The sequence below is a fragment of the Sinohyriopsis cumingii genome, chromosome 3, assembly GCF_028554795.1.
Source record: "Sinohyriopsis cumingii isolate HCF-2022 chromosome 3, ASM2855479v2, whole genome shotgun sequence".
Classification (NCBI taxonomy): domain Eukaryota; kingdom Metazoa; phylum Mollusca; class Bivalvia; order Unionida; family Unionidae; genus Sinohyriopsis; species Sinohyriopsis cumingii.
Window position 1 is genome coordinate 52569152 of NC_142963.1, and position 13342 is coordinate 52582493.

The following is a 13342-nucleotide window of genomic DNA, read 5'->3' on the forward strand; positions in this document are numbered from 1 at the left end:
AAGTTATGTTTCTTACCTTTGCGAGCAATATATTTCCCAGCTTGGAATTCATAATATCTACAATTCTGAACAAACTGGCAAATAAGAAAAGAATGGCCACTGATTTTGATCATGCTTTTGTCTTCTTTTTATAGGTACGAGTCATACTTTGTACCATAGGTGAGTAAAGACTGCCTTCCAGTCATTTTTATACAAAGATAGCATTTTCTCAAGGTATGATACTGTTATATCATGCAGTACCCATGTACAGGTGTATGATGTTTACTGTGCTCCATTTGGAGTCATTCAGTCTTTTGAACAGCCCTGGTATTTACTATTTTTTATACTTTATCCTACAGTTTTTCAGACACCCTATTTTTCCCTACCTTTTCTGAAATGGCCCTTCTGTCTCAGCTTGTTTCAATTTTATGTTGAAAATCAGTTGCACTATATAAGCAGCCACAGTGAAGTTAATTCAGATATGGTCTCTGTGAAGTGAATCTGGGTGTTTAAGTTAATCCAGATATGGTTTCTGTGAAGTGAATCTGGGTGTTTAAGTTAATTCAGATAGGGTCTATGTGAAGTGAATCTGGGTGTTTAAGTTAATCCACATATGGTCTCTGTGAAGTGAATCTGGGTGTTTAAGTTAATTCAGATATGGTCTCTGTGAAGTGAATCTGGGTGTTTAAGTTAATCCAAATATGGTCTCTGTGAAGTGAATCTGGGTGTTAAAGTTAATTCAGATATGGTCTGTGTGAAGTGAATCTGGGTGTTTCAATTAATCCAGATATGGTCTCTGTGAAGTGAATCTGGGTGTTTAAGTTAATCCAGATATGGTCTCTGTGAAGTGAATCTGGGTATTTAAGACTATGGCAACAGTCTGGACTAAAGAAATGCTAGTACATGCATGTGAGTAGGGTTGTTTCACATTTGCAGAGGTAAATCAAGTGAGGGTTTAATTTTGTCAATAATTTACGTAAGTTTCAGGCTATATTTTTTTATATAGAATATCCCAATTGCTCTCCATTTTTCCTACTTTAAACTTATCCCTACATTTTCAGAAAAAGTTGCTGGAAAGACTGAGTTGTATGGTATCACTGTTTATTATATACTCATTGAATCTTGGTTGATCAGGCATTTGATTTTGATGTTTAATATATATTTTCTTATCATATGCCAGGACTGAATCTATTTAGGTTTTTTCACTGAGTTCTACATTTGAAAAAGTTTTGTTTTGCCCGTTAACAACTGACCCAGCTAAAACCCTGCAACCCTAAGAAAATTTGTCTCTGGTCTGCACCATATTCCAGTTATTGGGGCAATTTGACTTTATTTATAAGTCTTTCATTGCTGAATCATATGTTCTGGAAGGCATGTGCCATGTGCAAAATTGATGCTGACAAGGGGAGGATGTGGATGACCCATTATGTATTACTGTGGAGAACTGATGTGGTAACATTGTAAAAAGTTAGTTAGTTGCTTAATAAAAGAGACCTGGTAAGATGGTTGTGATCATGTTCAAGGAATGTCGATGTTATAAAAGGTTTCTAACTGTAAGCATTAGGTCAGGAAATGGTGTGGTCCTGTAAATGTATAAAACTGATTATGAAGATTGTATGTGCACAATATATGAATTAGAAAAAGGAAAGAATTTTGAAGTCCATGAATTCACAGCAGATATTTCAGGAGAAAAATATGGCTTAAAAGCTGTACAATCATTGATGGTAATGGAATAGGGTGAGGAAGCCATCCAGATAATGGATAAGCCAGTACCCAGGCCACAGTTTTAATCAGTCTGTCCTGTTTTTTCCTAAACTGAGATCATTTTACTTCACCCTGTTTACAATGCTTATGACCATATTGTGCTTGCATTGAGAGATGGAGGTATTTGAAAGCATAGTAGAAAAATGCATCATTCCAAATTTCCTGGGAATATTTTTAATCTTCATTTTAAAGAGTGCCAATGTGGAATCCTCAGTTTTCCTCAGACTTAAAAGAAGACAATTTTATGCTGAATTTATGACTTTATTACTGGAATTTAATTTTGAATAGCTACCTAACCCAATCCAGAATACAAGATTAATGCTAAGTAATAAGAAAAATATTAGAAAGTCTCAATTTTAGGTAGTGTTACATTTAGGCGCTTACAAAATGTAACAAGAAAAGAGTGAAGACAACAAGCTTTGTAAAATTTAACAAATAATTTATTTCCCTAGAAAAACAAGGTAACAATGAGAAAAAGAACTTACAGTTCTACTAATCACATCCAAAAATAATCCAAGAATAATCCAAGAATTAAAAAAAAGAAGTCCTAATAATTACAAATCCTAATGAAACCGAGTTCAAATCCTGATGAAATCCAGAATGGAAGATGATGTATGCTCTGGTCAGGGTCATACTGATTTGTCAACAGTTCTTTGTTGAATCACAGAAAATAATATTCCATTGTTTGAATTCTGTGTAAATTTCTATAACTGTCCTTGTCCAAGAATTAATTTAGAACACAAGTATTTCCAGGAAAAAATAATCTCTTGGCATCCAAATAATTTTAAGAAAACAAAATAATTAACCAAAAAAACTGGTCACAACATAAAACACTTTAACTTCTCAAGTGTTATGGCAAGAATGACTATTCTTTCTCAATACATCAATAATAAATCTAGCTACAGCGCAAAACACATGCCCGGATATGGGTCAGTGCACTGGAAAAACCAGAGTTTGAAACAATTGCTACATGCTATTTGTCACATACTCCAAGTATGGCCTCAACTTCACTTTATGAATCATACTTTGAGAAAGAATTTTAAATTTTTTTATAAAAAAGCTGTTTACTTCAACTCTTACTGATTCTGAATCAAGGTCAGGAACTAGGTCAGCATTAGATACAAAGTTTCAATTATTAGGTGTGCACGAAAAATAGTCAGGTCAAACTGAACTGAATTTCTGGAAAATAAATTTCTGGAAAATGTCTAATCCAGTAAATAAAGGTACATTGCAATAGCATGTAATGGAATAAAACAAAAATGTAAAGTAACAAACAAACAATTAAATCAAATATAAATTAAATAAAATATACATAAAAGTAGAAAACATTCAATGTTGAGAGGTTTAGAGTAACTGGAGCCAGTTCACAGGTATAATTAATAGAGCTGGGTACCACCAAAAACATTTGTACCGCAAAAGAATACTGCAGTATTTCTGAACATACTGCGGGGGCCCCGAGTGGCCGAGTGGTCTAAAGCGCTCTCCGTTATGGATCACTGTCATCTCACCTCTGTCTGCATTGGGTTCGAGTCTCGGATTCGGCCAATTTGGGTATGTGAGAAAGCTTGCCAGTAGCTTCTCGAGGGTCGGTGGTTCTTTCCGGGGTTTTCCCAGGTTCTTCCTCCACCATTAATACTGGCCACCATGTATAGCCTATCGTGTGCTGAAAAATGGCGTTAAACCCTACAACAACAACAACAACAACTGAACATACTGCGACATATACCATGGTATGCTGCAGCTATTTTAGGGAGCAACAATTCAATCTCCAGAGGCAGGTGCCTGGCACGTTTTTGTTTGTTGTTGTTGTTGTGGGGTTTAATGCCATTTTTCAGCATACGATAGGCTATACATGGTGGCCAGTATTAGTGGTGGAGGAGGAACCTGGGAAAACCCCGGAAAGAACCACCAACCCACAAGAAGCTACTGGCAAGCTTTCTCACATACCCACATTGGCCGAATCCGAGACTTGAACCGATGCAGAGGTGAGATAGTTTTTTGTTTGTAAGTTACAAATCTAAAAACTGTAACTAAAGTGGCATGATCACTCTTACACTATAGCAGATACTGTGAAAAACACTGTGCTGACACTAGACAGCAAGTTGGTATAAAATAGGAAGTGTTGATACTGAAGCCTACTGTTCTCAAGCTACACTGTTGATATAATAGGCAGGGAAACTTTGAGTGGGGTGCCAGCACAAGATTCCTAAGGAATTTTCATACATTCTTTCCTGATGGAAACTACTGATGTACTGGTACATTGAAAAACTCATTGGGTATATACCACCAGAAGAAAATACCACTGTAAACTAGTGTCAAGGTAATACCATGCACCTCTAATAATTATATATTTTATTGGTATGAGCATTTCATCAAATATGATCCAATATAATGTTTATAGTCATTACTTAATTGCAATCAATCAATGGTTCAGTATCAAGTTCAGCAAAAAATGACCACTAAAATTTTATTTAAAAATGTTATATCAGACCATATTATTAATATAGATCTCATTAAGTGTTCTGACAATTGCAGAGCTCATTGTCATTGCCTCTTTGTGTCACAACAGGAGTCTGATGTTTAGTCAGTGAGATTATATATATATATATATATATATATATATATATATATATATATATATATATATATATATATATATTCATGTTCTTTGAAAAATATTAGAAGGGTCATTGACTAAACTTGATACAGCCCAACTGCCTGATGGCTATACTGCTCACAGTTGGCTGGTTAAATATGTGTAGAGAAGGGCAAGTTAACCCTTTAGTGAAAAATCGAGAAGTAAATTTCCAAGATCAGTTGCTCAGTAAAAATGTGTGTTTGTGATTCTAAGCAGTTTTATTGTTATTTGATAGGCCTATATATGCCTAAATGAGAAAATTGTTACAACTCTATGGTCTTAAATTAAGTAACGGAAAAGTGCGAAAACGAACAAGTTTTGTAAAATTCAACAAAAAAAATATTTTAGAATACAAAGTGAAAAATTAAAAAAGAACTTACAATATTTTGAGTTAAATCCCAAATAGTCTTAAAAGATCAGTCACAAGTCTAAATATATGATGTTCCAATTGAATTCCATTGGTATTCCAAATAAATTGTAATATTCAATGTGTTGACATGCCTGTAGACTCAGATATGGCCTGGAATTTGGTGATGTTCTAACAGTCTTTTGATGTATCACAATAATTTAGTCCAAATTGTCCTTGTCTGAATTTACTATAATTCAAAATTAAAGTTTTAGTCAAGAATGTTATTGAGTACTTTGTAATTCCAGTACATAATAATTTGAGTAAATAAATAAAACCATCCAAATTAAAAACAGAACAAAACAATAAGACTGATTCTACTTCAGATGTTAAGGCAAGAACAAGACATTTTTCAAGTAAACAACACTGATATAAAAACCTGAGACACAATGATAGAGCTAGGATGTAGATCAGTTTCCATATAAAACATTTGCAGTTGTCAACAAATTTGGGAATTTCCAAGTGGAACACTTAATGTTCTAGACTAGGATTCTAGTAAACATGTTTACAGTTAATAATAATCTGAATATTTAATCCATAATGATAGAGAAATATTGAACTATGTATTCTGTTGTTGAGAAAATAAATATCACTGGTCAGGTACACCATTAACTTGATTTTGAAATGGGTTAAGTACAAAATACAGTTTTATATAACATATATCATTAAGAAAAGCTGACAAACAATACATATTAAATGTAAATAACACAATAATATCATTTGTACGGCTTTTGAGAGCACTAATCACTATGTCAAAGTGTATGAATACTAAGGATGAAATATGTAACCCATAACCAGTGTTTGCAGACAAGAGAGTTACCATGCATTACCATGAAGCAACATGTTAATGGATTTTTCACATCACCGGAATTTGTGTGCCTTGGAGATACACCCCAGTTTGGGCTTCTCTGCCATGTGCAACAGTGATAAATGAAAAGGGATAGAACTGAAGTGTTCATCATGTGACAGTGACTTCCCAGAAATGCAGTAATATGCATAAAAGATATTCACCCAAATGTAAATGATAGATTCATAGACTATATGATTTTGATTGCATTCACTCTGAGTCAAACACTTTTCCTGCAGATGTTAGTGTCATGTTACAGCTTGGTTATGATCATGTGGACACTTCGATCAACCATTTTGTTCAACTGAGAGTGAACAGGGATGCAATCATCAGTGCCCATGAAGTATAGAGCAGGGGATTCCCAAGTACATGGCATAAAACAATTATTGGAGACTGTTAGTAACTGAATTAATGACAAAGCTGGTTCCAGTCAAAGTACAGTACCTGAACATGATTCATTTGATAGAAATTTCACAGGTGCTTTCATTGTGAAGCTTGAAGTGTGAGCATGGATTTTCACACACAAAATTATCAAAACTTAGCTGTGATGCAGGCTGATTGTTGACATGAGCTTGTGAGAATAAATCTTACTGTTGTTGGTGTAAAAGACTTTGATCCAATGCCAGAAACCATGAAGTAAAAGAGAAATCAAAACAGACTTGTATGAACATCACAAAAATGTTTATTTCCAAACTGATGAATTTTTAGTGAGTGGATTTACTAAGTGCAGATGTGGCATGGTTATGACTGGTGACAGAAATACTGTGTAAATATATTTTCCTTAAAATGGAGAAAAAAAATTCTTATGTTGCAATTCATAGGGATAAATATTAGCTTGCAGCCACATAGTGCTTTAAGAGAATGGTTCGTAATCCATATGGTCATGCAGTACACCCTTAACCTTGTACCCTTGTTTATCTTGCAATTTCCAACAGTGAGTGCATGGCCTGTGCCATAACATGCCAAAATTCCATACAAGATCGTCATAGAAATTTACACAAGTCAGGAAAAATATTTTAAAAATTCACCTATCTAGCCATCTTATATAAGGTGTGTCTCTAATTGGCAAACCATGACTTTTTAGGTCTGTTGGTCATGGACCCGCTTATGGTATTGTTTGCTGATGTCATGCATCATCTGTCTGTCATCCATCCATCATCTGTCCATCAGTCATCCATCCATCATCTGTCCATCTGTTATCTATCCATCTGTCTGTCATCTATCCATTATCTGTCTGTTATCTATCCATAATATGTCTGTCATCTATCCATTATCTGTCTGTTATCTATTATCTGTCTGTTATCTATCCATCATCTGTCTGTTATCTATCCATCATCTGTCTGTTATCTATCCATCATCTGTCATCTATCCATTATCTGTTATCTATCCATCATCTGTCTGTCATCTAACCATCATCTGTCCATCTGTCTGTTATCCCTCCATCATCTGTCATCCATCCATCATCTGTCCATCTGTTATCCATCCATCATCTCTCTATCATCTATCCATCATCTGTCCATTTGTCATCCATCCATCATCTATCCATCTATCTGTTAGCTCAGATTTTTTTCACTACTCTTCCTGTAGTACATGGAGGATTGCCACAAAACTTTAAATACGCATTCATCTCATAGTCTGATTGGTCCTAAGGTATGTGGTGATATAAAGCCAGATTTATTTGTTTCATTCACAATGAATAGATTCAAATATGTTGGAAAGCATAAAAGGAAGGATAATAAAAAAAACCTGTACCTAGTTGCCCATCTAAGGTCAATGTTTTCCTGTGGATGAAGTAGTTTTGTGTACCTTAAATACCTTCACATGTCACCACATTGCCCAATGGAGATGTTGTTGTGTAAATTATTAGAACTTGTTAAAATATTAAAACAGAATGAATAAGCTTTTCAATGCACGTTTTGTCTTTCAGCATCAAGAATTATAATGCATATTTTTACTCTTCTAAAATGTTAAACATTGACTTAAAGACTTACTTCTTATCAAATATGAGAATTTCTCCTGTTGGCTAATGTATGTTCTAAGACAGCTGTGATTAAATTGTTGTTCAGTAACATTACAACTCCAGTGTTATTCAGTAAACTATGCCTTAATAGCAAAACCGCACTGATATAATTGAAAAGTAAAATTTATTTACAAATCTGATATCTTAATATTGCAGCTCAAGGGTTTGAAAGAACTCATCTGATGACATGACATGAAAGGGAACTGGGATGATGATATACTGGAGGATCACAATGAGCGGGAAAGTGCTACATCAAGAGAAAATGTCTTTAAATTATTATTGGGTTTTCATGTGCATGGTAATGAATGCTTCTTTAGGGACCAGGCTTCTAAAATCTCAACATCTTACTTATATGCACTAGATAATCGGAGCTCAAGAAATAAGTTTTAACTGCTATTTGTCCTGCTGGATACGAGATGATAGTGTGACTACAAAGTTTGCTACTTACTCAGAATAAGATCTCTTGCACACCTACCTCTTGTCATAACCAGCAAAAAACAAATTCTTACAAGTGAAAAGTATGTTTTTTACTTGCTTGAATGGATTTGAAACCCACTACGCCTCATGGCTTAGTGTCTGTTCTCTTTTGCCAAATTCAGTTTGTATTACTAAGAATAGTAATAAAAATTTAAGATCTTACTAAAACTAGTAATAATGTCTAGATCTAATGATCTTCCACATAAATTTTACACGTCAAAAGAGGCAACTCGTGTAGATAAATGATTTAACCTGAGCATTATTATCTCATTTGGAAATCCTTACACACTGAGTTAATATTTAAAACAAAAATAGGAAATGCGTTTGAAAGGAAATAATTGTAAATTTTCAAAAATGATGTTTCAGACATTGATAAAAATTCTCAAATAAGATCTAAAAGATAAAAGCATTTAGAAATATATTACATGGATCATTTAGAGCAGTGTGTAATTATAGTAAAAGGGACCATGAATGGCAGTATCTCCAGAGAATTGTTCTTCCATCTGATCTTGTACAAATCATTTCAACCCTGCACTCGTAATTATTCTTGACCAGTTGATATTGGTAGGAGTTTACATAAATATGACTCTGTATCTTCTAGATTTTGTAGAGAATGTCATAGTAGGCTTTTTTGTTCCATATTTTGGATTGTGTGCCATATACCAGCATGTAATAATTGTATTATCCATGCCTTATATAATGTATAGCTAATTGTTTGAAAACTTTAATCCTCTTGATTGAAAATATTCAGACAACAACAATGGTCAAATATTTGTACATGTATGTAGTAACATTTTATGGCACCTCAGCACAATAGTGGCTGTGCACTGGTGGCAACTGAAGGTAAAATTAAAAATGTAGCAATGAAGAATTGCATAAAATGTAAATTTTGTGGCTGGATGTCTTTGAGTGTTTAAAATTAATTGCAAGATCCATAGGCCAAGATCACTGTTACTCCAGGGCTGGAGGTCTTTGAGCATTTAAAATTAATTGCAAGATCCATAGGTCAAGGTCACTGTTACTCAAGGGCTGGATGTCTTTGAGTGTTTAAAATTAATTGCAAAATCCATAGGTCAAGGTCACTGTTACTCAAGGGCTGGATGTCTTTGGGAGTTTAAAATTAATGGCAAGATCCATAGGCCAAGGTCAATGTTACTCAAGGGCTCAGACCACTAGTTCATTTTCATAGACATACATGTTTACATTTGACAAAAGAAAACTATTTTGCACTGGATGAGCAAATGCTGTACAGTGTACTTTATGATTAGTGCTTATAACCTTCTGAGCAATCAATATGCATTTTTTATTGCATCTTTTTAGATAAATGACCCAAAATGGGACACTTGTAAAAGCTACATTAATCAACAGCCACAAACTGGGTATCCACTCATAATAACATGGAGAAAAATTAATATAAAAAAAGCAAAATATTCCCAAAATTCTGTTAAATTACCTGATGAATTATACAGTACCCCAATTGTGTATTTTTATCATATAGCTATGGATGACCATTATTTCTTATTGTTGTATTTTCCTGGTATAACTACCATTTTCCACAATCATTCAAAAATGCAGTTTTCAAGTGGAATGTGTGGTGCAAAATTTACTATATTTTATCATTTGCTGAAAATTTGTTTTGAAAGGTGTGCCAAACAAAACATACAAAAAACCATTGTTATATTGATTTTCTCATTACATTTATGAGATCAAGTTGTTGAGAGAAAAATATTATTACCTCTTTCAATGTGTGTCACAGGATAGTCATACTGAATCTGTTTTTGGTCCAGAATAATTAGATTTTTACATTTTAAAAATCACATTTCATCAAGTCAGAGAAGGTTAGTGTGTTGTTTTTATATCGTTTGATAAATAGACCATTACAGGCAGTATGCAAACATGTAGCAGCATTTGTACCTCGTTTAGCAAGGATTTAACATATAGGAACTTTCTTTGTAAAGCTCAGACCACAAATTAATTTTCCATAGACACTAATTTTAACGTTTGAAAAAATAAACTTTTTTTCTTCATTTGATGGGTCACAATACAATACATGTACTTGATTGAAGCTAGCACCAACGTCTGTGCAATTAAAATTTATGCTTCCCAGATCTCTGTAAAGCAACATACCAGCAATAGCTAATTTAATCAATAGTCTTACACTGCACAGGAGTATATACAGTAAAACTGAAACTTACATAATAGGATAAAATGAAAGGAGTCCTGCAGAGCACAACTTTGAATTGTGCAGACTTTAAGTAGCTCTCAGATGGGGGGGGAGGGTGATTGATTTCAGATTTTGAATTCAGTGGTGAAAATGGGGTATTTACATTTATGCAGTGACTTGAGTCGTAGAAAAGTTGTCTTCACCAAACTTTACAAGATGTATGTTTTGTCACCAGTATCTCTAGTTTGACCAAGTACAGATTATCAGGTAGTCAATAGTACAAACCTCTCACACTTAGCCTATACAGAACATGTCAAGAACAGTTAAGTGTCATTTTAGTCAAATGATTATATTTTGTTACATTGTGTGTGTGTGTGTGTGTGTGTGTGTGTGTGTTTCATTTATTTTTCCATAAGCAAATCATTTAATCTTTGAAATCTAACAGGATCAGTGATTAACCTTATGGGTTTATTACTCCTACCCTTTGGGTCAAGACCCTTGATGGGGCCTTGAGGATCAGTAACTAAGACACCTTTTGGTTTCTTTTTTTGTGCCTTCTACTAATGTTTTAATCAATTTTTTTGTCCAGTACACTACAAATCTGAATGTTATGTCCTAATTATACATTCTCCATATACAGTGTTGTTTCCCCAAGTTGTCTTGCAGCATGGAGCATGCGGTCCAAAGTAGGACACTTTTTGTTTTTCAATACCTTCTCACTCAATTCATTTCATTGTTTGATTACCACTCCAGTGGCCTAGTGGTTAGAGCATCCGCCTCGGAAGTGGGAGGTCGTGGGTTCGAACCCCGGCCGAGGGATACCAATGACTTACAAAAATGGTACTAACAGCTGCCTCACTTGGTGCTCAGCATTAAGAGGTTAGTGTTAGGACTGGTCGGCCTGGTGTCAGGATAATGTGACACTGTGGGACATCATGCTACGTGTCTGTGGCATGATGCCCTAGTGCTAGACATCACTATAAACTGCCACACTGCAGACATCATAGTGATATGACTGAAATTTTTTAAAGCTACGTTAAAAATCCTAATCCCACCCACTCACCCATTGTTTGATTCTTATGTGACCCCATACTTCCCTTTCTTTACTACTATTGCCCAGATGCTATGTCCCTTAGAGGTGCCATACAGTAAAGAAATAGGACACTTCCTGATTAATTTTATAATAATAAAAATTATCATTATTATTAGTAGTAGTAATAGTAGTAGTCATTTAGTAAAGTCTTATCAAAGTCAATGCATACTTGGAATATAATATCATTGCATGATTAACACCCATGATCTTGTAACATTTCAGCTCATAATGTCCTTGGATGGGGGGCCATTGATTCAAACAGTATGCCACTTTCTTGTGGTATTGTTTGGGGTCATCCTTTTGAAACATTTAACAAAATCATATCCTTTCTTTACATCTTGTGCCATTCCAGCCCTTAGGTTACATCACTGGTTGAGGTCTTGGGATTATGCCATTTGATATATTGGGATCTGGGATTTTGCCATTTGATGTATTAGTATCTGGGATTATGCCATTTGATATATTAGCATCTGGGATTATGCCATTTGATATATCAGCATCAGATCTTGGTTCATATCATGTGTTTCTTAAAATAACAATTCACTTTGAAAATTGTGATACTCATTTGTTTCTTAGGGAATGTACATCTTTTGTTGTTTCTTATGTATGTATACTTCCTGCTCTTTTTTTGGGATAAGTGTTACTTTATTTATATAAACTTATTACATGTATGTGCTTATTGAACAAAGTCTTTGATTTAAACAAAAATGAACTTTTAAATTGTTGCTTGCTTGGCTCTCATTTCATATTATATATAGGTGTTGGTACAATATAAAACTACTTGACATACTTGTAAAGTCACATGCAGGTATACCAGTAAAATTGTCATTATAGAGTTGTGAGGGGGCCCCGAGTGGCCAATTGGTCTAAAGCGCTTACCGTTACGGATCGCTGCTATCACAATTCTGTCTGCTTGGGTTCGAGTCTCAGGCTCAGCCAATGTTGGTATGTGAGAAAGCTTGCTGGTAGCTTCTCATGAGTCAGTAGTTCTTTCCGGGGTTTTCCCAGGTTCTTCCTCCACCATTAATACTGGTCGCCATGTATAGTCTATCTTGTGCTGAAAAATGGCGTTAAACACTACAACAACAACAACAACAACAACAATAGGTTGTGAGTGATAATATCATGTTTTGTTTTTTACATTAGAATGTTTGCATGTTTGTATGTAAATTTTTGCACAAATTAAATCACAATATAGACTGACAAGGAAATATTAGGTTTGATAAACAACAACTATTATTGTAAACAAACCATACTCATGCCCTAAATCTGGAATCATGGGTAGTTCAATGGTGATCATTATGTACACCTGAAGGCACAATGTACCTATTTATGTTCTAATTAGGATTTTAATTAGCCCTGTTTATTTACAGTTTTGTGTGACCGTACAGTAATTTTTAAGATGATCTAGTTATATGTTTTAAATTATGACTGGTGTCAGTTGAGCTCTGTTTACATACCTTATTAATAGTCAAGCAGAGAAGCCTGTAACTGTTAATACTTATTTGTTATTAACTGTTAATACTTATTTGTTATGTCCATATTTCATGTCATAGAAATAATTTATTACTTTACCATTACTAGAAATAATTTTGTTATTTCACCATTACTATCAGTTTCAAAGACTGAGTATATTTTAAGTTTATACAGAGGTTTATTTTTAATGTTACTTTTCATTTTAATTTCAAATAAATATGATTTCACTGAACATTCACAAAAATTTTGCATTATCACATTATTTTACCAAAACAAACAATAACTTCTGATATTTTTTTTACATGAGACTATTTTACTATTGCCCATTATTACATGGAAATTGTTGCCAGTCACAGGTAATTACAGTGTTTTCTGCCTGGAAAATTGAAGTATGGAACTGATATTACAACAATGCCAACAACACCTGCTTATGGTCCATGGCTCACACTGAGTTATCTTGTTTACACAATGGCATTTA

At 34.1% G+C, this 13342-nt stretch overlaps 1 protein-coding gene across 1 annotated transcript in view; it reads left to right on the plus strand.

Moving 5' to 3' along the window:
• LOC149802865 (uncharacterized) overlaps nt 1-13108 on the plus strand; it is an 85947-nt gene extending 72839 nt beyond the window's left edge. The window contains exons 19-20 of the mRNA XM_089952310.1: nt 135-159; nt 7811-13108. Coding sequence (XP_089808436.1) covers nt 135-159; nt 7811-7845 — 60 coding nt within the window. The 3' untranslated portion in view covers nt 7846-13108. The remainder of the gene's footprint in view (nt 1-134; nt 160-7810) is intronic.
• Nucleotides 13109-13342: the final 234 nt, after the last annotated feature.